This window comes from Dermochelys coriacea, chromosome 12, assembly GCF_009764565.3.
Source record: "Dermochelys coriacea isolate rDerCor1 chromosome 12, rDerCor1.pri.v4, whole genome shotgun sequence".
Taxonomy (NCBI): Eukaryota; Metazoa; Chordata; order Testudines; family Dermochelyidae; genus Dermochelys; species Dermochelys coriacea.
In genome coordinates, this window is record NC_050079.1 from 39,319,567 (window position 1) to 39,343,501 (window position 23,935).

Consider the following 23,935-nt stretch of genomic DNA (forward strand, 5'->3'; position numbering starts at 1 on the left):
ACCGCTGGCACAGGGGTTCATTTGCTCTGCCCCCCCCCAGGTCCATGGGAACGCTGGCGCCCTGTGGCAGAGTTGGCCCTGGGGCAGGGCAGACGTTTGCCATCCAGTCAGGCGCGTCCCATAGGCCCTCTGCTTGTGCCCCTTGCCAGGCAGAGCTGTCCGCTCCAGGCCCCCGGCAAGAAGGGCTGGGTCACAGTGCCCTGCACTCGCTCCAGACAGGATCCAGCAGGGTGGGAGGGAAAGGGGTGAGGGAGGAGACTCTCCTGGCCCTAAGAAACGCTGCCATGGTTCCTGCCCAATGAGGGGGCTTGGGCAGGGCATGGGGCCTGTTCTGCCTGGCCAGGCCCTGTGACCTCACTGATCCCCCCGATTCCCTCTCCGCTGACAGGTCCGAGCCAGCCGAGCGGGACCCCCGTCCTGAAGTGCAGCCCCTGCGGCTCCGTGGCCGACAGCCTGGCCAGCCTCCGGCAGCACATGGTCCTGCATGGCCCACTGCCCGCTGTCCTGGGAGGGGCAGAGCCCATGCCGGCCCTGGCACAGCCAGACTCCCCTGCCAACGCCCCGGTGGCGAAGCCGTGCCCAGCGGACGAGCTGGAGAATGGCGAGGCCAGGCCCCCGCACACAGAAGGCTGCCCCTCAGCCTTGTCTTCCTCGGGCGAGGTGGCACCACCCCTCAGGATCAAGGAGGAGCCCACGGACAGCCCCGAAGGGGAGGCGGAGGTGGCCGAAGGCAACCCCCTGGTAGAGCCGGCTGCCAGCCCCAGGTCGGAGCCGGAAGCCTCTTCCAAGGCCTCGTCTCCGCACAGCCTGCACTCAGTGAAGGTGAAGTCGGAGATCGCCAGCCCCACGCCAGGGTCTAGCCCGGTGCCCAGCGAGCCAGGGGTGGGCACAGCCGGCGGCAACATCTTCCTGCCCCAGTACATGTTTGGCCACGAGGCCACAGTTGTGCCCCAGGCTTCCGAGATCCTGGCCAAGATGTCCGAACTGGTGCACAGCCGGCTCAAGCAGGGCCATGGCACGGTGCCCCCGGCCCTGTACCCCAGCACCCCGGTGCCCAAGGGCGCCACCTGCTTCGAGTGCGAGATCACCTTCAACAACATCAACAACTACTACGTGCACAAGCGCCTCTACTGCTCCAGCCGCCATCTGGCCGAGGAGAGCCCGCCCGGCGCCCGCAAGGCCAAAGCCACATCCGCCACCCCCAAGGGCCCAGCCACGCCCGGGGCTCTGCTTTCAGCCCAGCCGCCTGCTGTTATCGAAGGCCCGGGGCCGGCCTCCCAGGAAGGGGACGCCGAGAGGGACGCCAGCCCACCTGCCCCTGCCACGGAAGCCAAGCCGGAGATCAAGGTGGAGGAGGGCAGCGCCAAGGCAGGCTCCCCCGAGGTGGATGGGGCAGGCCGGGCCAGCGAGGACAGCCAGAGCCCCAGCAGCTCGGTGGACGAGGTGGACGACGACCCCAGCAAGACGGTGTGCGAGGCGTGCAACATCCGCTTCAGCCGCCACGAGACCTACATGGTGCACAAGCGCTTCTACTGCGCCTCGCGCCACGACCCACCCCTGCGCCGGCCCAGCGCCCCCAAGGTGCCCTTCCTGCACCAGCCCATCCGCACCCGCAAGCGTCGCAAGCTCTACGAAATCCACGGCACCGCCAGCCCTGCCCTGGGACCGGCCCACCACCTGGCTGAGCAGCTGGCAGGGGGCCTGGCTGGCGCCACGGACCCGCTGGCAGGGGGCACCCGGCCCGAGGTCCCTCCCATGCTGTCAGCTCTCATCTCTGTGGCTAAGGTCCATGGCGCTGCCCCCTCCCCCAGCTCCAGCCCCGATGCCGACGGCCCCATTGACTTGAGCAAGAAGCCACGGCTGCATGGCGAGGTGCTGCCCGCCTCGCTACTGCCCCTGGCGGACTACCACGAGTGCACAGCCTGCCGCATCAGCTTCAACAGTCTGGACAGCTATCTGGCCCACAAGAAGTACTACTGCCCCGCTATGCCCCTCCAGGCCGGCACCCTGGAGCAGCTGCACAAGATCAAGGGGGCTGTGCCACCCCCCTTGAAAGTCCGGGGCAGTGGTGCCCCTGAGAATCCGGACATGCCGGGCGAGGAGCCCGACGAGGTGCGGGTCAAGGTGGAGAAGGCGGTGTCGTCGGTGAGCCCCGGGGTCCTGGTGGCCAAACCCCTGGCCCTGCCAGCCACGTACCCCTGTGCCTCTGGCGTGGACTCCCTGCAGCGCTACGCCAGCACCAAAGCCCTCCACCTCTCGGGGGCCAAGGTCCCGTTGGCCGTCTGCCCCTACTGCCCACTCAATGGGGCCGTCAAGGGAGACCTGATCGAGCACTTCCGTAACGCCCACGGGCTCTTTGGAGCCAAGGCAGGGGCAGGCCCCGGACTGCCAGAGGCCGTGGTCCAAGCTGCCGCCAGGACACCGGCCGGCTGCGCTCCAGAGAGCAGCCTGCCACCTCTGCCCACGGCCTCCCCGCCCCAGCCCCTCACCAGGCTCCGCAAGGACAGCTTAAACGGCAAGGAGCCCACCGCTTCCTCGGCCTCCAACGGCAGCCCCCTGCCCGCAGGCTCCCCCCAGCCCAGCCTGCCCGTCTCGCCCGCCGCCCCTTTGAACATGTCACCGGTGCCCGAGGCTCTGAGAGAGCCCGGGCTCACGCCCGCCACCCCGCCCGGCTACACGGACAAGAGCGTGCAGACCGCGCCCAGCAAGGCCCTGCCCAGCCCCATCCCCAACGGCAACCACAGATACTGTCGCCTCTGCAACATCAAGTTCAGCAGCCTGTCCACCTTCATCGCCCACAAGAAGTATTACTGCTCTTCCCACGCTGCCGAGCACGTCAAGTGAGCCCTGCCCCACCCCAGCTCGGCGGCCTGGTGGGACGCCCTGCGACCTTCACCCACAGCTCGCGCCCCGCGGTCGCTGGCTCCGGCCCAGCGATGGATTCTAAAGCAGGACTCGCCCCAAGCCAGGGCCCTGCAGGAGGCTGGAATGGGGGTGGGGGGTGACTGCACAATGGGTACAAGTCAAACGGCTCTTCTGAAAGTGTCTGGGAGAGGAACACACCCGGCCTGCGCTGGACCCTTGCCCATGGCTACCCGCTGCCCCCCATATGTTACACAAGCTGGAGGGAGGGAGTGTTCCCTGCTACCGTATTTTTGTGCTCTGGGTTGTATATGTCTAAAGGCAGCCCCCCCTTGCCCACCTTCTCCCCGACACACCCGCCCACAGCAGGGCTCTCGTTCTGGCTCGGTGCTGGTTCTCCCTGCTCCCCAGCGCTAGTCGATGCGATTTTCTAGGTTTGGGGGCAAATTTGCAGAAATTCGATTCTCTCCTTCCCCCCCCCCACCCCAGGCCTCGCTCCAGCCTCTCACAACCAGCAGCCGACAGGCAGTTTGATACTTTGGTTTGGAGATGGGGAAACTGAGGTACAGATCCTCTCCCAAGGTCATGCAGGGAGCTTGTGGCACAGGCAGGAGGCAGCCCAGCTCCCCTGACTCCCAGCGCTGTGCTGAGACCCCCTGAGCCAGTCCAGCTCGTAAATAGCCTGTTGGAATAGCAGGGGGGGATGGCAGCACAGGGCGAGGGGGTTTGAGCAGAAAACCCTATGCCAGCTTGTGTCCCTCTGGCCCAGAAATCCTTATGGGGAGCCTCATTCTCCCCTTTGCCAATCCCTTGGCCACTGGCTGAGAGCCTTGCGCTGGCATGGGCAGCTCATGGAGGCTGCCTGGCACCTTTAGAATAGCACTGGGCATCCCCAGATGCCAACTTCTTCCACATCCACCTGAATGCCTCTACCGGTGCCCAGTTGCTCACTCACTCTGTGTGCAGCCTCGGTACCCGGGCTGTGCCCCGGGGGCAGTTCTAGGGCACGTCCCCGTTGGCGGTGGCATCCTGCTCCCAGCTGCCCTTGGGACCCCAGTGGTGTTGGTGGAAGTTTTGCCCGGGCAGAACTGAGCCCTAGGATGGGGCTGGAGGTATTGATGGCTTTAGCGGCTGCTGGGGCGAGGGCAGGCTGGTGAGAGTGCTAGCTCGGTTTCTCAGAGCTAGTAGGAGAGAACAGGAGTCTGGGCAAATATCCCCCTCCTCACCTGTCTGCAAACTCCCTCCCTTCTGTAAAGGGCTGCCCTGGCCAATGCCACCTGCACAGCACGGCCCAAGCAGTGGTGCCTGGATTCTCCTTTCCGGGAGCCCGGACAAGGCCATCCAAGGCTGGTGGCTCACAGACCCCTCTGTCCGGGCACGATTCTTCTTTGGATCCACCCTCTGGGTCTTTTCTCTAGAGCTCCCTGCATCGTGTGCGCGCCCCTCTCATCCCCCATCGAGCCTGTGCCCCAGGGGGCGTATGTAAAACCCACAGGGACTGGAACAAGAAACAAGACAGCACTGAAGTTGAGAATGAAGCCTACACATGGGAACTTGTGTGTATAAGCGTGTACATAAATAAATATGTCTAATGAACCTGCGTGTGTCCAGAGGGGCTTGGACAGCGTGCTCATGGGTCACCTCCTGGGCCATGCGCATTGCCGGAACCCTTTGGTGCCTGAGCCACAGCAATAGAGATCAAAGCAGGGCCTGGCTCTTGTGTTTTTAGCTGGGGTAGCCCCTGGTTCGGTCCCCAGTGTGTTGGCCAAGTGGGCAGCTGTCACACGGGCCTGTAGAAGTGCCCCAGGTGGTGTCTGTACCTAGAGCAAGGCTGCCCGCAAACCCAGACGGGGGCTGTCTAACATGCCTGCTCTTTGCCCATATATAGGTGAGGCGCATTGGTCACGTGATACTAACTCTTCACCATGTGAGAGGTGCTGGTTACCCACAGCACTTGAACCAGGATGGAGGATGGGGGAGCTTCAGAGCCCCCATGAGTGGCTGCAGCTGGGGAGGGAAGGGAGGGTGGAAAGCACCTACATCCCCAGCCTTCCCGCAGTTAAAGGAGGAGACCCAATGGTTTAGATCCCTTTGAAAGGCATTTGATCACTGTTGCTGGGATCTTTCTGCCAGCTTAGCAGTAACGGGTAGAGCTGCTGGCAGGGGCAATTGTACGCACTCCCCTCTAGTGCTGGAACTCCAAGGCACTGGATGAGGAGGGGTTGGGGGAACCAGACAGCGACACTAGGGTAGCGTGGCTGGGCCAGGTGCTAAATGGGAAGGACCTTAGAACCCTCAAAATGTGCCGGCAGAACCCCAAAGCCGGGCAGGCAAAACATTCTCCTCTGAGCCCAGATGGGATCTCCCTTCCTCCTCCAGCTGACTCTAGGGGTTATCAGCATCGCCAGCAAGAATGTGCTTTTTTCATTTTTGCAGCTACAGCCTGATTTTTTTGGTCCCTTGTGCAGCACTCTCCGCCTTCAGGGCGTGTTTTATGGGGCGAGGGATTGCTGGGCTGGACCCCGCCCCTTCCAAACCAGCTCACGCCCCTGCACAGCCTGCCAGGACTGGGCCAGAAGCTGCCCTTGCTCGAACGTCCCTTCCACAAGCTCGCTCTGCTATGGTCGTGGCCCAGGGATGTGCCAGCTCAAGCCATTGTGCCCAGTAGCAGTTCGTGCTTCTGGCCACAGGGTGGCGGTTAAGTCATGCCAGCAGGAGGGCTGGGGGCCTGCTGGCGTGGGCATAACTGGGGCGCGTTTTCTTATCCCATCCAGTGTGTGCAGGCCCTGCAGGACGGTGCCTCGGGTGGGGCTCAGGCCCTCTATGGCACGTGGGCTGCTTTAGGTAGGGCAGCATGAGTGGCCTTAGCTATACCTCCGCGCTCTGCTGCAGCAGCCAGGGGAAGGGACGGCCGGCCACCCCCGCAGTCCATTGCCTCTTGAGATGTTGCCCCCTGCCAGGAGGCGGGCTGGGCCCTGGGCTGTCTTGGAGTCTGTGCTGCAAGCCCGGGTGCCAGGGCAGATGCAAGGCCCTGCAAGGAATGGGGCAGGGGTGACCTGCACACACGTGCTCCAGTCTTGCTCGCGGACCAAAGGGAGTCTTTTGGGCACAGCCTCCCACGAAGGGCGAGTGACAGGAGAGGGCAAACGCCGCTCAGGGTGCAGCTCAGACGGCTGGAGGTGAGGTGGCTGAGAGAGAAACAGGTGGCTCTTTTCTAGTCGGTGAGGCTGCGGGGACGCGGATTCTGGGGAGGGACAGAGAATCGGCCAGTGCAAGGGAGCTGAACAGAGACAGGATGGAGAATGGATGGAGACTGGGGTCGTGCAAACCTAGCACACCTGCTCAGAGTGCAGCTCAGCGCCGAAGCAGGGAGGACTATACTAGTGCCTCAGCCGTAACCAACCTCCTCCCTGTGCTGAGGGGGGCCTGGTGCCGTAGCTCAGGGGTCTCGGAATCCAGTGGTCACAGGTTTGAATCTTGCTAGGGCCACTGCACGAGTGCAGCCCTCTGCCAGGCTGTAAAGAGGTGACGCTTGCCCAGCAGCTGTCCTGAAGGATTAGAGGGGTTTCAAACAGGGGGTTGCCCCCCTCAGGGGTCGTGAGGTGTTACATGGGAGGTCGCACTCAGGGTCTTGCTGTGTGAAAAAGGGGTCACCAATACAAAAAGTTGGAAAATCACTGGATTAGACCCAGGGTGCTGCAGACCTGGGACTGCTAGAGGGCGCCGTGGCTGGGATCTCAGAGAGCAGGAAGAGCTGGTTTTCCAGCTGAGCTCTAGCTGGCAGGTGCTGAAGTGGGAGCTGCGCGCTCTTGACCATCTAACGCAAAGGATCCAGCTGAGTCCTCAGCCCACCGCGTGGGCCTGCTCACAAGGCCATTGCAACAGGCCTCGGGAGAGCGGCTGTGCCACACGGTGAATCACCCCGGGGCTGATTAGCCGGCACTCGCTCTCCCTGTGAATAGGCTTTTGTGGTAAAGAGCAGGGCACTGCAATCCACTTCCCCTTCACACACACAGACACACAGGCGGAGGGAGGGCTGAGTGGCAAAGGCGGGGGGGAGGGAGGGAGAGAAATTCTGAGCCCCTGCAGGGCAACTTGTGCAGGTGCTCAGGGTTTGTGCCCATCCGCCCGCGAGGGGTTTGCATGTGGATGGTAATGGAGCACTAATCAAGGAGCGGGGCAGAGGCAGGGGTGATAAGAGGGGCTCAGCTCCAGAGGGAGGCGCAAAGGTCCACTGTGTGATCAGCGCTGGTTGCAATTCCCGTGTTTGTCCTTCCCTGCTCTGGGGCAGCCCACCTCTGCATGGACTCACTTTTGCCCACCACCGCCGCCTGCCCCAGGAGGTGCTGCCCATGAAGCGGCACCTGCTCTCAAAAGGTGCTGCTGGTTAGGGGCTCTCACCGGGGTTTTAGCCCCAGCCCCAGCTGGAGGGAATGAGTACCAGGGTCATGGCTGAGGGCACAGGAGATCAGGATCCAGGCCTGTTGGTAGAGACCAAGGCAGCCAGGGGGATGGAGACTAGATGTGGGCATGGGGGGGAGGGTCTGTTTAAAAAGTAGGGGACCGGCCTGGAAATAGCCAGCGGCATGGCCTGGCCAGGCCATAGGATGAGCTTCTAGGAAGGAAAGTCAGGGCCAGTTGGGTAACAGGCCAGCTGGTCCAGGGCTGGACGCAGGTAGGAGATGATGGGTGCAGGTTCCCCTCACGGCTGCACCCTTGTGAGATGGGGCAGCCACTCCTATCACCAGGGAAGGGCCTGGTAAGGGTCCAGAAGGGCTGGAAGCCAAGCCCCGGAGAAGGGGTGAAGAGGCCATTAAATGAGGACAACCATTGCGGGGAGGGCTGTGCCCGGTGAGAGCCAGGGAAGAGAAAACTGGCCTTTCGGACTCTACCAACGCCAAGGCCTTTGCCAAAGGTCTCCTTGCCCTAACGATGCTGAGAGCTGGAGGGCCGCAGTGGGAGGGGAGCCAGTGAATTGACTGGGGGGAAACTGAGGCAGCAGATGGGCCCAAAGCCAGACCAGGACAGCCCCCCACCACCACTACAGGGCGAAAAGCAAAACCTGCCACCATATTGTTCCACTCCGTGGTGTGGGTAGAACAGCCGAGGGAAGGGCATGGTGCTAAAACCCTCTCTCTCACGCTGTGATAACACCCATGGGTGGGGGACAAGTAATTTGATTTAATCGCAATATTAACCAGCAAGGCCATTGCCGGACCCAGGCAGGGAGCAGCAACACCAGCCGTGCGTGTCCTGTCTGTGACTGCGTGGGCCAGGAGCCCAGTTCCAGGCCCAGGGCGGCAGGGCTGGCCCGCCTGCCCGTGGTGAGGGCTCAGGTATGCTAGCAGCAGTGCACGCGTCTCCCATCCCAGTGGAGCTGCCAGCGCAACACAAGGGCCGGGGAGCAAAATCCCCCAGGCTGCGACCGGCCAGCACCACACCTCTGCTCGCAGGCAGAGCAGCCGAGGGTGGAACAGGGACGGGGCCAACTTGGCAGCCAAGGTAAGTGGACAAGAGCTGGTGAGCGCACCGGCCATCTTGTTGCATGGATTTAAGAAAATATTACACCTCTTTATTACAGTGGTGCCTATGAACACAAACACACACACACCCTGCTGTGTGAGACACTGTGTTTGTGCCATGCATTAGCCAGCCCCTGCCTTCAAGAGCGGCTGATCCCAGCCCCCGGGGTGGGGAAAGGGGGCGTGCACACCAGCAGCATGAACCATGGGATGGCAGCCAAGTGCATGGTCCTGCCATGAGCTTTGGGGCTGGGTTTCGGTGGGAGGAGCTGGCGAAATGGCAAGGAAAATGAAGGGCGCGGGGACCGGGAAGGGACGAGGGCGAGGTTTGGAGGAGAGAAGCTGGGATGGAGGGAGAGGACTGGAGCAAGCTGCTGATCAGCCCCGGGCAGAGAAAGGGGAGTTTGCCGAATGGCGGAAGGACCCTGACGTACTGGATTATGGATCCGTGGCAGCAGTGAATCGGAGGCAGCGTCGCTGCCGAATCGACCTGCGTGCACTCTGAGCGCTCAGCAGCCTACGTGGCACCCGTGGTCCTTGCCCATGGGGAAGCGCAGGGTAATTGCATCCACTGCCACCTTACGGGGCCAAAAGGCAAGGCCTGAATAGCACCACTTTACTGACGCCAAACACACGGGCTGCCCCCCACATCCTGTTGGAGTGCTTCGCTGGCTCCAGTTAGCCAGGGGATGAGCTGAGGCGGGGTGGGGGGGAATATGCCCATGCGGGTCACTGACGGAGCTGGAGTAGACCCCAGGCTTCCTGAGCTGGTCCCCCATGCTAACCATTAGGAGAGCGCTGGGCGGAGGCAGCCTGGCAGTTACTGCCCATCGCTGTGCCAGTGGGACCCTTGGCCCCTGCTAGCCCGGTTACAAGGCCCCTAGGCAGCCTGGCGCTGATGTCACAGGGACCTGGTTCTAGAAGAGCAGGCCATTGGGAGACACTGGTTGGACTGGGAGAGGAAGGAAGCTGCTCCTAGAGACTGGGGAAGGGCGAATGTTATAGGGACTGGATTGCCCCCCAACTAGCTGCTGTCACTGCCCCCCCCGGCAGGGGGGCATGTGCTGGTAAGACCCAGCTGCTGCCATTTCCCAAGCCACAAACTCCCCTCCAGCCTAGAAGCGGAAGGGGAGCAAAGCAGGGGCGAGAAGGAGCCCCCAGGGGAGATGTGGCTCTGGCTAGTCGTGCCTGGCTAGAGTTGGGGGCGGCTGGTTTAGGGGCTGCTCAGTCCTGTCCCCGCTGCCCTAGGGAGACGGCGAGGCAGGAGCGCAAAGCCTAGCTGTCTTGAAGAGCAGAGGCTGGCGAAATGCAACCAGGCGCCAATCTTTCTGCCCAGGGAGCGTCTGCCCCAGAACCCACATAAAACGCATCATCCAGTCACCGAGGGGCAACTGCACTGCCAGCACTTCCACCCGGAGCCAGGAATGGCTGCAAAGCAACTGAGGTGCCCTCGGGTCCTACTGGAATCCCTCTGTGGAGGAGGAAGGCTTGTGTACGGCAGGTCCTCTGACCCCAGCCTGCCAGCTTCTTGCAGGCTGGCCACGCCACCCTCCCCAAACCCTCACTCTGCAGCAGAACCGCCCCCGCTCCACTGCCCAGACCCCCGTGCAGAGATGGGAGCAGCACAACCCGGCCCTTTCCATGGGGCTAGATCCCCGCGCGCACTCCCACTGGGTGCTAATCTCTGCCCATGATGGTGCGTAGAGACTTGGAACATCCTGCCGCCGGCACTGGGTTCCCCTGTCCCCACCCTGCCCGTGGCAGGGAATCTCCCACTGCCAGCATCTGCTGCTTCCCAGCGGGGACCTGCCTGGCTGGAGTCCAACCCGATGGCCAGGGAAAGTTTTTCAGTTAGGGCTGAAGGCAGCTCTGTCTCATCAGCCCATGAACGCTCACCCTACGTTTCTTAGGCCCTTAGAGAGCTGGTGGGTTTGACTGATCCCTCGGCATTCGGGGCAGGCAAGGGGAGACGGGCAATCAACCTGTGGGGCAGAGTGGATGATCCAGGGCCTCCCCGCTCAGTCTCTGTTCTGTTTCTTAGGGGTGAATCAGCACCCCCATGGAGCAGAGCACCACGGCGAGGCTGGGCTGCATTCAGGGTCAGATCCACGTGGCCAGGGCCAGGCTGAAAGCCAGCCATGAGCAGGCTCAGGTTGAGCTGGCAGCTGCTCAGGCCGAGCTGGTGGCTGTCCTGAACGAGGTGAGTCCCTCACAGGACCTGGGAGTGAAGGCCACGCGGGATGTGGCAAGGGAGAAGCAAAATGGCCTTGGGCCCAGCCAAGTGGCCAAATCCACAGACAAGCTCCAGGGCAAGGGAGTGAGGCCCCTACACGATGATGCAGGCGAGCCGCAGCAGGACCAGGCCACGCCTGTGGAAGGTCCCCTGTGGGACCAGCTGCAGGCCCCGCAGGAGCAGCTGGAGGTTTGGGGGATGGCTGGTGGGGAGGCAAAGCCTCCCTGGGCCCCAAGGACCAAGAAGATTGGCTGGAAGACCAGGAAGTCTAGCTAGTTGCCCAGGAAGGAAAAGAAGGGGCAGTGGGAGCATTGTAATGCTAGACACTATTAGAGAAGGAGCAGCCAGGTGCACAGGAAGGGCTACCAGGGACCGGGAGATAATATGACCTGCCGCTTGGACTCCTTACAAATAAACAAGCTCTTCAGACAGGCATCACCACCGACTGTACAGGCTGGCTCCCTTCCATTTTCTTTCAAGTCTAGTGCTTGTTAATTGACTCTCTCTCCTCCTTTCTCCTGTGCTCAGCATCTCACTAGCTGAGCTCAAGAAGCATCTCTCATTTCAAGCTTCACAAGCCATTTTTTGTAAAAACCCAGCTCTCGATGCCTCCCCTGCTCTGCAGCATCTCCTGGCCCTCACTTTGCTGTTGGGAGGCTGCCGTCCTGGGCACAGCGGCTTTCCCCTTGCCCCACTCTGGGGCACCTCCTGCCACCATGGCTACCACGGGGGCCGGGGCTGAGCCGAGGCTGTCTGTTTTTAATGCCCGTTTAGTTGCTTTTTAGAACCAGATGCACTGAGACTGGAATTTCTGAAGAGCCCTGGAGTCTCCTCTCTGCCTGGCTCTCAGACCCGGGACAGACAGGCCCCCCTCCCCTTATGGCCTTGCTGCCATGCGAGTCTCTATTGCATTCCAAGGGAGTGTTGGGCCGAGTTTGTTGGCAGTGGCTCACCTGTCAGCTGGCCAAGGACTAGCGCTTAGGATTGTCAGCATGTCCACCTTCCTGCCAGCAGCGCTGACCCCACAGTTGCTCGTCTGCGCTGTCGGGTAACTGCACCCCTCCGATTGTACGTAACACAGTGACCCTCCCAATGCAGGCCAACCCCCTCTGTGTAATTCCCAGGCACGGGCAATAAAACCCCAGATGGTTCATTCTCCTCCTTTTCCTGGAGAGGTGGGGGTGGGGGTTGCCCCCAGACTCGAACAGACGCTGCTAAGCCAGAGGAAGGAAGTTAAGGAGATTAGGAGCCTCACCCCCTCCATTTTCATTCTATTCTCTCTGCTAGGGGTGGAGAAAGGTTCCCTTAGGCCAGATCAGAGCCCCTGGGGACCAGAGTGTCAGCGATCGCCTGGACCATATTCAGGCCGAGGTGCAGCGACAAGCCAAGCTGAAGTCTGCTTGGGACGAGGTGAGAGCTGGCTGGGACGAGGTGCAGGCAGCGTGGGAAGAGGTGGTGACTGACACCCAGGTGAAGGCCACGGCGTGGGCCCCCGCCAGCTTTCTGCAGGCCCCAGCCAACACCACGCAGACCCTCTTCCATCTCCTGCAGATCCTCATGCGCGTGGCCCGGCTCCAGGCCCAGTTTGCGCAGATCCAAGCCAGTGCTGCAGAAGCCCAGCTGAAGGCTTTGCAGGTCCAGGGAGAGGACCAGCCAAAGGATGCACGTGAGCCAGCCCAAGGCCAGGTGGTGTCCGGGCCCTTCCTGAAGCAGGTGTATGAGCAAGTGGCTGCGGCTGTTCACCGTATCCTGGTGCTGGCCATGCAGGATCTGGAGAGGGCTAAGCAGGCCCAGAGGCTCCCCGTACTAAGCCAGCTGACGAGGGCTGTGCATGCCCAGGTGGAAGTGGCTCTGCGGGGTATCCTAGCAAAGGCTGTACAGAAAGTGGTAGCGGCCGATCGGGTCGAGCTGGCCGAGGCGCTGTGCAGCCAGGTGGAGAAGGCGGTGCAGGATGTCATTGTGAAGGCGGAGCGGGACTGGGGGAGGCCCAGGGGGGCCGCCCCAGGAGGGAGCGAGGGCTGGGGTGGAGCCCAGCCAGGTGGAGAAGCCGCGCTGTGATGGGAAAGGTGGGCGCTCAGGAGGGCTGGCCGGGGGAAGAAGGCTGCCTGGAGGAGGAGGAGGAAAGCTCTAGTGGAGCTGAGGCAGGCAAGCCAAGGTGGGGCTCCGGGTCGCTGGCTGACACAGTTATTTGGGCTCCCTTAAACAAATCAATTCACCAAATAAATCCAGCCGCTTTCAGCCCCACCGCTGCCCTCGGTGCTCCCGCCCGCTTCCTGGCCCCTGCTGAGCTTCATTCTCACTCCTCCCACGTTCCTCTCTCCGGGAGCTCAGCGCCTTGGCAGGGAAACATCGGACGTGAATTCCCCCAAGAGCTAGTCGTGTTCTGAGCCTGCACTTGCCTCCTCCCCGCCTCCCGCCTTCGCTACACGGGGACTGCCGTCCTGGGCACAGTGGCTTTCCCTTTGCCCTGCTCTGGGTCCCCTCCTGCCAACGCGGCCGGGTCTGGCCTTCGGTTGATTGCTGCTGTTTGATTATCGTAACCCAGACGCGATGAGTCAGGAATCCCTGGGAGATCCTGGCACCACCTTTCCTCCCAACTAGCTCCTCTTTGCTTGGTAGTCACAGCTCCCATGAGTTGGGGTGCTCCCAGTTAGAGCCAGCAAACCCTGGGAGGATGGAAGAGTGCAGACTCCTTGATTTGGCTCAGGGTCGGGGAGCAGGGAATGGGTTGGCCTAGGGCTCAGACAGCCAATGGTGCAGAGGTGCACTGGCAGAGATGGGGGGGAAGCAGTGAGAGAGGCAGGATGGGAGTATCGGGGGGTGCTGGGCAGAGCTGCATGGTGGACAGCAGACACAGACCCCCCGAGAATGCTGCGTGCCCCTCACTTCCATGAGTCTTCAAGCGAGAAAAGGTGCAGTGAGGGTTGCCTGGGAAGCAGAGCACAGGGCATCAAGGCTGGCTTCCCTGGCAGAGTGGACAGGGCAGGGGGTGGCGCAACAAGAAACCATGGCACAGCTCTGTGGGGCTTGGAAAGTGTGGATTCCTCCACCCCTCCCTCTTGCTGGTACCGAAGAGCTAGAACCCGGGCAATGGGGGGAACCCTTTCAAAAGGGAGTTAAGCGCTTTGACTTTCAGTGGGACTACAGCTCCCAAGTCACTTGGGTGTTGAGCTGCCCATGCCCTGAGCTGGAGGAGCAGCGGGTCGCCCAGGTCAGCTGATCCCAGCCTGTGTCACTCCAGCCGCTCCGTTCATTCATGGCAATGCCTAATCCACTACTTAACCTGCAGCCACCGCCTCAGGGAGGCCCTGAGCCGCAGACAGGTTACCCCGAGGGGTTTGCCCTGGCGCAGACACTGCCTGGAAGGTGCTCAGATACCGTGGTGACGGGCACAGTATAAGCACCGGAATAGAAGAGAGGGGGGAAAGCTCTCGCATGTGTACGTGCGTCCTGCCCACCTCGGCCTCCCCATCAGACGCGGGGGAAGGTGCGCAAGACTCATCCGTAACCTACTGTTTCAAAATAGCCGTGGTGCTGGCAGCAGATCGGCTGGGAGCCGGTTTTGTGCTAAATCCGCTCGCACGCACAACCGATGAGCCACCAACCAGCTGGCAGCAGCTAAACGAGAGGAAAGAACTTTGGCAGGCTGGCAAAATACCATCAGCTCCGCAGCTTCTCCGCCAGCTGGGCACAGGCAGCTCCTGGGAACAGCCTTGCACGCCAGAGACTTCACACGACTCAGCTTGTGCCCAGCCAGCACAGCCCGTGATGCGCCTGCCGCCTCTGGCTCCTGCTCCCCCCGCCAGGGTTCCAGGCCACCCCTTTGTGAGCAGCTCAGACGTGGGAGCCACTGGAAGAAACAGCAGATCCAAGGCGCATCCCAGGAACACGTGCTCCTCGCCATGTAATGGCCGCCCTCTTAGCCACCAGCGGGGATTGAATCTGGGTCAGCCAGAGCGGAAAATGTGAGCCTCTGGAGCGGCCTGTGGGCAGAGGCCGTGGCCACTGACTTCTCGGCCCGTGACAGAGGGGAAAGCCACACCATGCGCTCTCATGGGGACTTGACCTTTGTTCTTTCTTAAAGCTGTCTTTAAGCTACAAAGCTGGCAGAGTGGGGCTCTGGGACTGTTCTCCGTTTATGGAGCAACATAGCAGGCTGGTTGGTTGGTACTGCACGGTAGGGTGCTGGAGGCTGAAGCTAAGTCTGGGCTGAGACCCCAGGACCAAGGAAGTACAAATACAGCTAGACCCAGTAATGTAGGCTTGTCCCCCTTCTCCAGTCCAGCGCCCCATAGCATGAATGGAAGCTCTGCACAGGCAGCATGGGTAGGAACCAGTAACAATGCCCAGAACAAGGAGATGGGCCTAAATTACCAACCTCCACCACCTCTTTGCACAACTACCCTGGCACAGGGCACCAACTGCCCCCCACTCGCCTTTCACAGGCCCACAGCTGGCTGAGCGCATACATCAGGCAGTGGGCTCGAGGGTACAAGCCAAATGGGGGCCTGTCCCCTTCTTGGGTGCAGTCAGCTATGGGTGCAAAAGAGGGTGCAAACCATAGAGGCCAGGCAGGGTCTGGCTGAAGATCTGGCCCTTAGGTTATAACAAGTGTCCACCTGGCAAACCAAATGAGGGACTCAGCCCCCTGCCCACCCCCCTCTCCCATTAGCCTCTTCTCTTCCCTAAGGGTAATCCATGGGCTGCAGTAACCAGAGGGTGTTTTAAAAAGGCTCAGCAGAGACAGAGAGCCCAGCAGGAAATGAAAGTAACCCCTTAAACGAACCCTGTTCTCTAAGCTAACATTTCACTGGCTCTGGTCAAGTACTCCAAAGATGACCATATATATTTCATCTTGCTTTTCATTTTCGCCTGCTAACTATTTCTCCCTGGGGTGGGCCAGTCAGCTAATCAGAGCTGGCCTTGTTCCCCAGCTGGTGGTTCCTTCTGATTGGACCAGGGCAGGGGAAATGCAGCCAGGTCAACGTTCAGGGACAGCCACTCTGGGACTGGATGCACCTGTCAGAGCCTTTTGAATCCAAGAAAGATGAGCCCAGCAGGGGTCTTTAGTGATTACTCTGAAACCTACTGACCTCAACTGAGAATTATCTCCATTCTCCCCAGTTTTCAAAGCACTCTACAGCTGCCCACACCACGGCAGCACAAGTCCCCCCGCTCAAGCAAACTTCACCAGCCCCTCACCCCTCCTGATCTTTTTTGATTCACAATCCACAAAATGGCTGAAACCTTGTCCTGTGACCCAATCCCACTGTCCTTTGCACCCACCAAGGCTTGTGGAAAGGGGTCGGCTGAAGGAGGACATTCTGCCCAGGGTGGCGGCGTGAGCTGAAAAGAGGGTGACACTCCTTGCAGTAAGGGAATCCTTCCGGTGGGATTTGGACCACCCTGTAGAACTATAATGGGGGTCTCATTTTCGAGTCACTTCCGGAAGCTGTTTAACTAAACACCCCTCAGCCCGTTCTCCTTCTCGCTCTGGAATCTGGCAGGGCGGTTTCTTTTCCAAACAGCAGCACGTCCACGGTTTGTTATTTCATTTGTTCATGCGCACGGAGCCTCTTGGAGCATGCAAAGCGCTGCCCACACACTACACAGAGTGACCCCAGCCATTCTGCTGCAGGCAGGCAGGCCTCCTAGACCCGGCCTTAGCCAGTCGCCCTGTTGCCAGGCGGGCGTCCACGCACAGACGCTAGCCAACAAGCCCCTGGGTGATGAAAAGCCTGCAGGGCCCTTCGTTTCCAGTGAACAATGGGCGGCAGCGGGAGCCCTGCTGACCTCAATTATTTTCAATGACATTGTTGCAACTGATGCGCCAGCCGTCTCCGGGATGCTCTGATTGCACATTCATTGCCTGGCTAATGAACAGCTCCGGAATAACTCTCGTTTCAGGAGAGCTGCATTGAGTGCCGCCGGGCCGGTAGCCAGGCAGGCCCCAGGCTGCCGCTCCCTGAGGGGGTTTGCAGCTGGGCTCTGATTTACCCTGGCAATTGGAATTGCACATTCCCCTTCCCTGGCCTAGCAGAGCCGGCAGGAGCACGCCAGCGGAACAAGGACGGGTTAAAACCCTTCTCTGAGCCGCCCTGAGGCTTGACGCTCCGGGAACCCTTCCACCTGCTTCCCTGAGCCTTGTGTCGTGCGGTAGGGCAAAGCCAGGCCCCGTCTCATGGCATGCCCACAGCCATGCACCTGCTCAATACTGGGGCCAAACCTCGGCCCCCCCACCCACCGACACGTTGGAGAGGATCTGCCCTGAATCCAGGCCTTGCCACGAGAGGCACCTGCCCAGATAGGGCTGCCCTACAGCCCCTTGCCCCCTCCATGGGGGGAGGGCACTCGGTGACCACATGGCTGGGCCTACGCTCCCTTTTCATTGTGGTGCGCCCTTGCCGGCTACGTGCCGCGAGGAGCCCCGTTTGGCCGACGGAAGGTGCAGCGTGCTGAGCAGCTGAGGGCTGGATGGGGAACCCTTCCCCGGGCTGGGGAGCAGTTCCTGGCCCGTGACGCTAGCCAGGAGCTACGGGAGCGAGCAGCTGCTCCCCAGTGCGAGCAAAGGGGTCCAAGGCTGCCCCCGAACCAGGGAATCACTGATCAGGTCTGGCTGACAGAGTGTGCGTGGGCCCCTCCAGAGCGATCTTATTCCTGGGAGCAGGTTGCACCCCCAGCTAGCACAGGGCTGGCCTCCCGAGGGCATGACACCTTTCTAGGGCACAGGCTGCTTTTCTCTTCCCTTCTTCCCTGTCAGATGCATTCAGCTGGAGGATTGTGACTCATGACGGCGCCGGGGGAGGCAGGGAACTGCAGCAGACGTGCACCGGAGCAAGGGTCAAGGAGAGGCTGCGATCACTTGGCGCAGCTCCAGCGGGTTCGGCCTCGTCTGGAATAGCTGCTATTAAAATGCTCCTGGTTTCCTGGCCTGCCGCAAGGGCCCATCCCAGAAATACGCTTGATCCTGCATGGCGCTAAGCCACCCCTGGAGGTGCTGAGCGGCTGTTCCTAGTGTTGCTAGGGCCCCGTTGGGGCAGGATCGGGGCGGGTGTCGTCGTTCCAGCAGAAGTGGTCTTGGCAGCATGGTGCTTGGAGTAGCAGCCCTGGAGCTTGTGAATCATGGTGATCGGGCACCATGATTCACAGCACCCCCTAAGGGCAGAGTTTATTTAACAGGCAATTATGAAACAAGGAAAGCAGCATACCCTCAGCTGGCCAGCATCTAAGCAAATCTGGCTTGTCCCCTGTGCTTGGTTCACCTGATTGCCGCCTGGCTATACACATGCAATCAGTTATCCCCGACAAGCCTGCCAACCGGGGCAAGCTGCTCTAGCGCACAGAGCTGAATTCTCCTTGAGTTTCTGAAATGTATCTTCTGCTGGCCCCTAGGGAGCCTGGCAACAAAGAGTTTAATCCCAGGGAACAAAAAAGTCACTGCCTGTCATTGCCCCTCCTGGCTCTGGAAGCTGAAGGGGCAAGTGAACCAGCCTGTCTGGCTCTTAGGGTAAGCAGTATTGCTTCTTCCCAATGCTGGAGCTCCGCTCAAGGGACATACCTGCCTGGAAGTGGTGTGGAGAGGATGCTGTGCCAAAGCCAGAGGAAGAGAAGCTGCGTGGGAGCGGCAAGTCAGTTACTCTGCACCACCTGGGGTGGACGGGGGAGGTTGCTGATTTATATCTGAAGTGGGGTCCAGGGAGACGTGGGGTCCGTGCTTCCTGCTGTCCTAGGGAGCCTCTTCCAAAGATCAAAAGCTGTGGGAGCTGAGCTGTTACCATTTCAAGCCCCTCTCCCCAAAATGGAGGAGGAGAGAGGGATTATGAAACTAGGGTCTTATGCTGACCTGGCCCCGTGGTGTCCGAGTGACGTTCACGTGGTGCTTCTCCCCTTCTATGATCTGTAAAATGGGCTGGGCGGGGTTACAGAAAACATGTGGTGGTCCTCCCACCCCACCCCGCTCCGCGGCTGTTTGCCTGGCTTTGTCTGGTCTGAACACTGCAGGAAGCAAGCTCAATACTGCTGCTTTGTACTGGATGAGAGTAAAGAGGCTTGACCCCATAGTGTGATAAAACCCTTGAGAGGAAAGGACGTGACCTGTTAAGCACTTGCCCTGCCCTCTTTATGGGAGGCAAAATGGCCTAATGGGAGTTGGGAGACCTGGGTGCTAGTCCTACCTCTGCCACTGTCTCCTTGTGAAAGTGTAGCCTCTCTGTGCCTCAGTTTCCCATCTGTAAAACAGTTATATTAATGCTGACCTGCCTAAATACCTAACTTGCAGGGCTGCTGATGTGAATGTCATTTTGAACTCTTGCTCCTGGAGCCAAAGCTTCCTTTAAATCTCTCGCGCACACACACACACACACACCCCACTCACACACCTACCTCCTCCACCAGAAATAATCTGATTGAGGTCTCACAGCATCTGCCAGCTGAGACTGAGTGCCTGCCTGACATATGGATGGGGAAACTGAGGCCCAGAGAGGCTCAGGGACTCGCTCAATGGTAGACTTGGAACTTCAGAACCCAGCTGTCCTGACTCCCTGTCCCCCGCCCTCACCACTAGACTGGCCCACCCCTCCTGGATACCCTAAGCGGTTGAAAGCATACTGACACCAGAGATGGGCCCAACCCCAAACCCTTTCTCCAGACACTGTGAACGCAGGGGGAGGTGAGATGTGAAATCTGGATCTGGCCCAGGCCTAGGCCTAAGTCTGTCGCTTGGCAGCTAGTTAAGGCGGGAGATGTGGCACTTTGGGAACATGTCTAAACCCACGTGAGCGGCAGCGTGTGGCAGAAGGGGCAGGGGGAACAGCCAGTGAGGACTGAGGGGAATTGTAGGAAGAAACGCAGGACTGTAATAGAAAAGAGGTGCTGCAGGCTGATTCAGATGCATCAGCAGAGCTGGTCCATGCTGTGCTAGCTGGCCTTATTTTCCAGGCCCTCTCTTGACTGCTGTACTTCACCTAACAATGCGCAGATGCAGGGGAGGGTGGGTGGGTATGGCCTGGGCGTGCTTGAAATGAGTGGCTGCTCCTGAAGTCGTGATGCTGAGCCTAAGGTACAAGAGGCAACCCACGCTGCTGGAGTCCCCACTTGGTGTGACTGTCGGACCCCAGGGCTCATCCTGTGTGATTAGAAGGTGGAGAGGGGCACACGGAGGGTCCTGTGTATTTATGCCCAAGGCCCGACTGCTGAGCAGCATGCTGAACAAATAAGTCCTGCTCTGAGCATCAGACCCTCCTAATGTCAATGCCAAAGGGCTCACGCCCAGCGGTAGGAGAGGGAAGGAGTGCATTTAATTTCACTGGACTTCATGTCCACATGCATTTCTATCAGTTAGATTTATATAAACAACCACAAAAGATCCCAGGGCTTGGGCACCTTTGCCATCACTTAAAAACCATTCCAACCTTAAAAAACAGCACTTTCCCCTCTGCACCTCCAGCATGTGCAACCACCAAGCAGCAAATCAGGATGAAGCCAGTCAAAATCCCCCTGGCTCCTGGAGGCTGCTCAAAGAGATGGATTTTTTCAACATGCCCTGCAAGCCAATATGTCTGGGCCAATTAGGTCCATGGGGAGTGAATTCCAAAGCTGAGGGGTCATCCTCATGGAGAACTCTGTGCCTCCAAATTCTGGATTTAGAGCAAAGTTTGAGCCGCTCCAAGTTTCTGCCTTTTGCAAAAAGCAATCTCTGAACTGCTGCCTGGCTGTTACTTTGCAGAGCCAGAGGCTGAGCAAAAACGTCTTTTAAGTGAGAATTTTTGTTTGTACGGCAACAGCTTCCTTAGAGCATCCATCTGCTGTAGGAAATCAAGTGGATTTCCCTTCCTTCCTGAACCATGGGGAGAGCAGAATTACCTGCAATGCTCTGTGTGCTTCATAACTCTTGCAACTCTGCATTAAGACAATGACTGTAATCAAATTTCATGCTCAGGTAGGTTCTCCCCACCCCCAAGGCACAATTGGCCTGATGTATTCTAGGGCGCTTTTTGTTTTCACCTTCCTCTGACGCATCTGAGATTCTACACAGCTGTAGACAGGACACTGAATGAGGTGAACCAGTGTCGGGGGTGGAACAGAAAATCTTCTTTCTAAAAAGCCGGTGATATGTCTTGCTGGCATGCTAACTGATCACCAGATTTGGGGTCAGGAAGGAATTTTCCCCCAGGTTAGATTAGCAGGGATCATGTGGGTGGGGGGAGTTCACCTTTCTCGGCTGCATGGAATGTGGATCGGCTGCTGGGATCATGTAGGTATGTCTCACCTAATCAATCAATGGCAGGGGTTTCCAGGGGTCTCTCCTGTTCTTTGCCTGTGGCACAGAACGGTTTTGTCTGCTGAGGACCGAAATGCTTTAGCCTAGCTGAAGTCATTGGACTCAATAAAGCAGTAACTGGGTGAGATGTGATGGCCTGTTCTATAGAGGAGGTCACACCAGTTGGTCCCTTCTCGCCCTAAACTCTATGAAATCTAAATATATCAAATCTATTTCCCTCCTGTAGATCAGGCTGCAAGAAGCATGTGCTTGCTGAGGCCATGACCAGCAAAGGTAGCCTCTCCCTACCATAGATCACTCCCACTGAGGCAGCCCCTGGAAGCCAAGTCCCCGGAGAGAGAGTGGGACAGAGAATGCAGGGCAATGCTCAGTGATTTGGGACACAGATGGTGGTTAGTGCACTGAAGACCGATGGATACACATATGGAAGGTTTGTTACCTTTCCCTTAAAAAAGAGAGTGTAACTAAGGGGAAGGGGGGATTATTTCACAACTCCCAAACTTGATTATTATTACTTTTCTGTAGCACTGCAAGCACCAAGAAATCCTTGCCCCCCATTTCTTCTGTGTCTGTATTTGGAATGGTTTTTTATCCATTCGATTCCCAATCCAGCCGTACCCCGTCTCTCTCTCTCTCTCTCCTCGTACTCCACATTGCAGGCCTTCCTCCCACACATCCACGCCCCGGGTATTCAGATCGGTGGGGAAGCTTTATGCCGTAGCGACTAGCTCAATTTTCCATTTACTGATGGTTTCTGCTGTGCAGCCTCCAAATGCAAAATCTTTGACACCCACTGATGCCTCATGGGAAAGGTTAAAAAGCATTCTACTTAAAGACAATTCAGCCTCGCTGTCATGTTAACTCATTTTGTTTTCCTGCTTTCATGCGTGTTCTTCTTCTTATTAGGGATAAATGCATAACAGGTCTGTCAGGACACATTTTCAAAAGGCTCCCAACCCAGTCTCTAATTTTACATTGTAATTGCATGCCCATCCATAGATGTGTGCAGTTTTGGGCACTCCCAGCTCATGGTGGAAATGGCACACCCAAATGGTATTTTCATGAGGCTGGCAAATAGAGCAGGTAATCTTGATTTTTATAGCTGGGTGCAAATTTGTGCATGCAAAAATTCAAGTGTGTATGCATGCTTCTTTTGCATATGCCACTAGCCAATGAGCTGTGTTATGGGTTGTTTGGATGCACAAGTACTGTGATTGCACATATCATTTAAATATGCAGGTATTTAGCTGCAAAGAGTTATCAAAATCTGGCTACACGGGTCAGTTCTGTGCGTTGGGGGCAAATGGTTGTGCAGAAAAGCGTGTGTGTGCATGTTTACACATATGTGTGCAAAAATAGAGGCCATGTTTAAAAAAAAAAAAAAAAAAAAAGTTCATCCGTTCTTGCTGCTTCACCTGAGTTTATTGCACCAAATAAATATCTTGTTTTAGCAAATGATCTTTGCTAACTGGGGAAAGATGGGACAATGGCAAATGTTGAAACAGTGCAGTCTCCAAACTGCAGGGGCTTTAAAGTGTCAGTGGCCTATTAAGGTTCAAGAAGCAACCTCTACCCAACAGCTATCACCAAACAAGCCCCTCTGATTCATACAACAAGATCAGCTGATTACAGCATTCCCAGGCCTTTGGAATCCACTTTACAGGAGGACGGATGTGCTGTAGTTGGGAAGAGGAAAGCCCATCCTATGAATGTTCCCCATTGTTGTACGGCTGGTGATGAATCAAGGCTGGGGGGTGGCAGATGGGTTTGATGATGGAATTGTCACCAGGTTCTGCTACGGAAATAGCTCTTCTCAGTTTCTAGGAGCTGGAGAATTTGAGGAGAAACTCATCTTGAGGGCATGATTGCTTCGTCAGATAAACCTCCAGAAAGTTCTGCGCTCACTTACCCACTTCTCCCTCCCCCTCTAGCTGGCTTAATCACAGGGCTGCTGGATGGCTCTGACAGAACTGAAACGTAGCTCGCTTTTGTCTTCTCTGGGGAGGTCAGTGTCACCAGCGACAGCTGCCACCTTGTGTCATACGTGACTGCGGCTATGATTTTAAACCCGCCAACAAGTAAGGTGGAGGCTGATGGCATTTTCAAATGACTTTTTGTACCAGGGCATGTACACTTTTAATCAAAGATCTGTTGAAAGCAAATGCAATTCTGCTTGATTTGTTTGGCTAGGTTGGCATCGTTATTAACCTTAGCAGAGGAGCTATTGCTCCTGACAACGCCAGCTCTCCAGGGCTTTAATTCGGTTCGGTCTCTTTGCCGCAAGTGAGGGAAAAGGCAGTTTCTTTGCCTGAGAGTTCTCTGGGCTCCGTTTGCATCTGGTTGATAGTGGCTCCCGAAGAAATAAGAAACTGGATTTAAGGAAGTTAGTAGAGTTTGCCACAATTTAAGCTGTTGTGGAGTCAGAGGGTGGAGATGGAGGAAGGAGAGAGATCACTAGATCATTACCTGTTAGGTTCACTCCCTCTGGGGCACTTGGCATTGGTCACTGTCAGCAGACAGGACACTGGGCTGGATAGACCTTTGGTCTGACCCAGTATGACCATTCTTATGTTCTATGTTCTTAGTGCGTCATCTGCGTCATGCCTTTGCAAGGGGCATCTCCAGGTGCCACCTCATCCCACTGGAGCACTGGTTCTCGGCCTCCTCCATACTGGGCCCATTTGGCTGGGGACTCACTCGGATCCTCATCCCAGTTAGCCATACAGAAGAGGGGTTGTGACCCCAAGACACCTGTTTGTGACATTCCAGGATGTTGCAACTCCTGTTTCAAAGTGGGCTCAAAGTGCAGTAGGGAACTTTTAGTGTACGACAGCAGGGTCCACACGGACCACTAGCGTGCAGCAGGCTTGTGAGTGGTAGGCTTACACCCCAGCTTGCTGTGACCTAAGTGTTCATACAGTCAAGCCTGTCTGCCCAGAAGAGACCGTTCACTTGCCGTTCACCCCCATGCCCCTCCCAAAATACTCATGGGAAGCATCAATAAAATAAAAAGCAGATTGTGAAAGATGTGAAGCAGCT

At 58.1% G+C, this 23,935-nt stretch overlaps 1 protein-coding gene across 7 annotated transcripts in view; it reads left to right on the forward strand.

The window, feature by feature from the left end:
- The window catches only part of ZFPM1 (zinc finger protein, FOG family member 1), a 118,227-nt gene extending 113,769 nt beyond the window's left edge, over positions 1-4,458 (forward strand). For all 7 annotated transcript variants that reach the window (XM_043494821.1, XM_043494822.1, XM_038368812.2 and 4 more), the window contains one exon: positions 389-4,458. In XM_043494821.1, coding sequence (XP_043350756.1) covers positions 389-2,844 — 2,456 coding nt within the window. In that variant the 3' untranslated portion in view covers positions 2,845-4,458. The remainder of the gene's footprint in view (positions 1-388) is intronic.
- The last annotated feature ends 19,477 nt before the right edge of the window (positions 4,459-23,935 follow it).